The 2,210-nt window shown below is 37.3% G+C and overlaps 1 protein-coding gene across 1 annotated transcript in view; it reads right to left on the reverse strand.

The window, feature by feature from the left end:
• Positions 1-1,708, reverse strand: part of LOC112507072 (disease resistance-like protein DSC1) — a 21,760-nt gene extending 20,052 nt beyond the window's left edge. The window contains exon 1 of the mRNA XM_025111485.1: positions 1,680-1,708. Within this exon, the coding sequence (XP_024967253.1) occupies positions 1,680-1,708 (29 nt within the window). The remainder of the gene's footprint in view (positions 1-1,679) is intronic.
• Between the last annotated feature and the right edge of the window lie 502 nt (positions 1,709-2,210).

Genomic DNA, 2,210 nt, shown 5'->3' on the forward strand with positions numbered 1-2,210 from the left:
ATCCAAAATCATCATAGCATGTTTAACGATCTTGAGTCTCCGAACGTTGGTCTTGAACAGTTAATGAAGATGAAAAACTTGGAACTGACCGGTCGGATACAATTGACCTCACCATTTGTCGCAACCCAGGGACTTCAATCCTTCATAAGAAAGAGCTYAGATTTGGTTGAAGCAAGCTCGGACTCCGTTGAAGCAAGTCTAATAGACATCTTGGTGTGGCTCAATTGACCTATTCTCAGAATTTTTCCTTGACATAGCCTACAAAAACAAAAACAAAAACAAAAACAAAACACGATTGATTAAAATGCAGTAGAGCACAAGACTGTTTGGGTAAAGAAATTCACTTAACATACAGTAACCAGCAACCACAACAAAAATCCCATACTAAGCATAGAATTGTAGCATAATTGCATACAACCCACATAAATACTTAGGAGTTAGTTACTAGGCTCTGCCGGTCAGCAACGCTGACTCGGTCAAYAGTCAGATTGTTTACCAAAATACCATTCTGACCGAGAACTGATCAAGGTGCTGACCTATCACGAACCRAAACAGCACGAAAGTGAGAAAGTTGTCGTGAACTATGTAAACAGGTGCCTTCAGATAAAGCATAGCTTTGCACCACTGATAGACTACTTAAGATTCAATTCAAAAGGCCCTACTTAGTTTCGCACCCACCTCGCAGTGTCCCACCCCCAACCCGAATGAAAGGCCCCTCACGGAAGGAGCATTTCCTCAATCTCTTCCAGAAATAGGAAATCATGCTTACCCCGGTCAGATATCCACTTCCAACCATGCCCCTTTTCACGATTAGGTTTTCCTCCCCCTCATCACCGCTCCCGACTCTCATTGTTCCCCATCCTCCTCCCCTTTCGGCTGTCACTTCTCCTCCATCATTGTTCCCGACTYTCATTGTTCCCTCATCATCTCCCCTTTTCACGATTAGGTTGTAAACAAGTATGACTTAGCACAACTACTTTTCACAAGATGAAATGGAAAGCATATTCTGAACCTATAGAACCAAATGACAGCAGCAACATATTAGAGGATTTCATATACTAAACCAAACTCATATCTTAATTTAGAGATCTTAATTAGAAATGGTTATGAAAAATGACGAAACTTACTTAAGCAGGGAATGGTTAATTAGACCTCAGGTTGCTGCTATATCTAAACACACGCACATACACATCAAATAAGTATAGTCAATAAACACTTGAGTTATGGTGTTCATGAAATCCACATACCTTCAAAATCTATTAATTACAGTTTAAGCACAATACACACACACACACAACAACATCATATGGTTAGGTGAACAGGGACAGTGCAGGCTATGAATTTTCATAGTTTGGACAGTGCAAGTCATGAATTTTAGGATATCTGAAGCATGGATATGGTTACAGAGAATCAGTAAWTTTGTTGAAATGGAGAATACAAATATTTGGTGCTTAACATGYGGCAATCTATTGGCTCATTCGATTGATTGTTTCACATCATGRTATTTCCATGTGGACAGACTATTTCATCTATCTGCTGCTTCACCATGATTGTGTTTTTTTGGRGTTATTTTTTCAATGTTTTTAAGTGATGCACCACAAGCTTCCATCTTTTATGGTATTTTCTTTCTTGCATGTTCACAAAAGATATTCAAGCCTGTGTACTTGTAATTCAGTTATTCCAGTTTAATAATAGAAGTCATTAGCATTTCCTTTGTTTRAAATTCATGCCAAGTTTGTGGGCTAAAATGGAAGGTCAGTCTTAACTTCAAGTGGTCAAATTCGAAGCACATATCTCGTTTTGATGAATTCACGGATTGTGCACTATATTCAACTTCCTCTTCTCGAATAMATTGCAATAATTTCTGTTTTTGGATGTTCCACATTAATTTCAATGTTCCCTATTGTGGCATAACTTCAAACTGAAGTTGTGGCTATATTTTCATGGTCATCATTACAAACTATTTATCATTTATTCCTTATAGATAATTTATAAAAACAAATCGTAAATAATTATTAAAATAATTTGAACTAAAAGCTTATCATCGGCATAGCAAAGATTGAGAATCTTATCCGGTAAGTAAGAGAAAAGACTCTTACTCGATAAATGTGTTGAAGATGCAACTCCCAACTCCCAAAGACAACCGTATAGTAAGCAACAAGAAAAAAGATTAAAACAAGGACATTAAAAACCAGATATCATCGAACATA

This window comes from Cynara cardunculus (assembly GCF_001531365.2).
Source record: "Cynara cardunculus var. scolymus isolate 2C chromosome LG 1, CcrdV1, whole genome shotgun sequence".
Taxonomy (NCBI): Eukaryota; Viridiplantae; Streptophyta; class Magnoliopsida; order Asterales; family Asteraceae; genus Cynara; species Cynara cardunculus.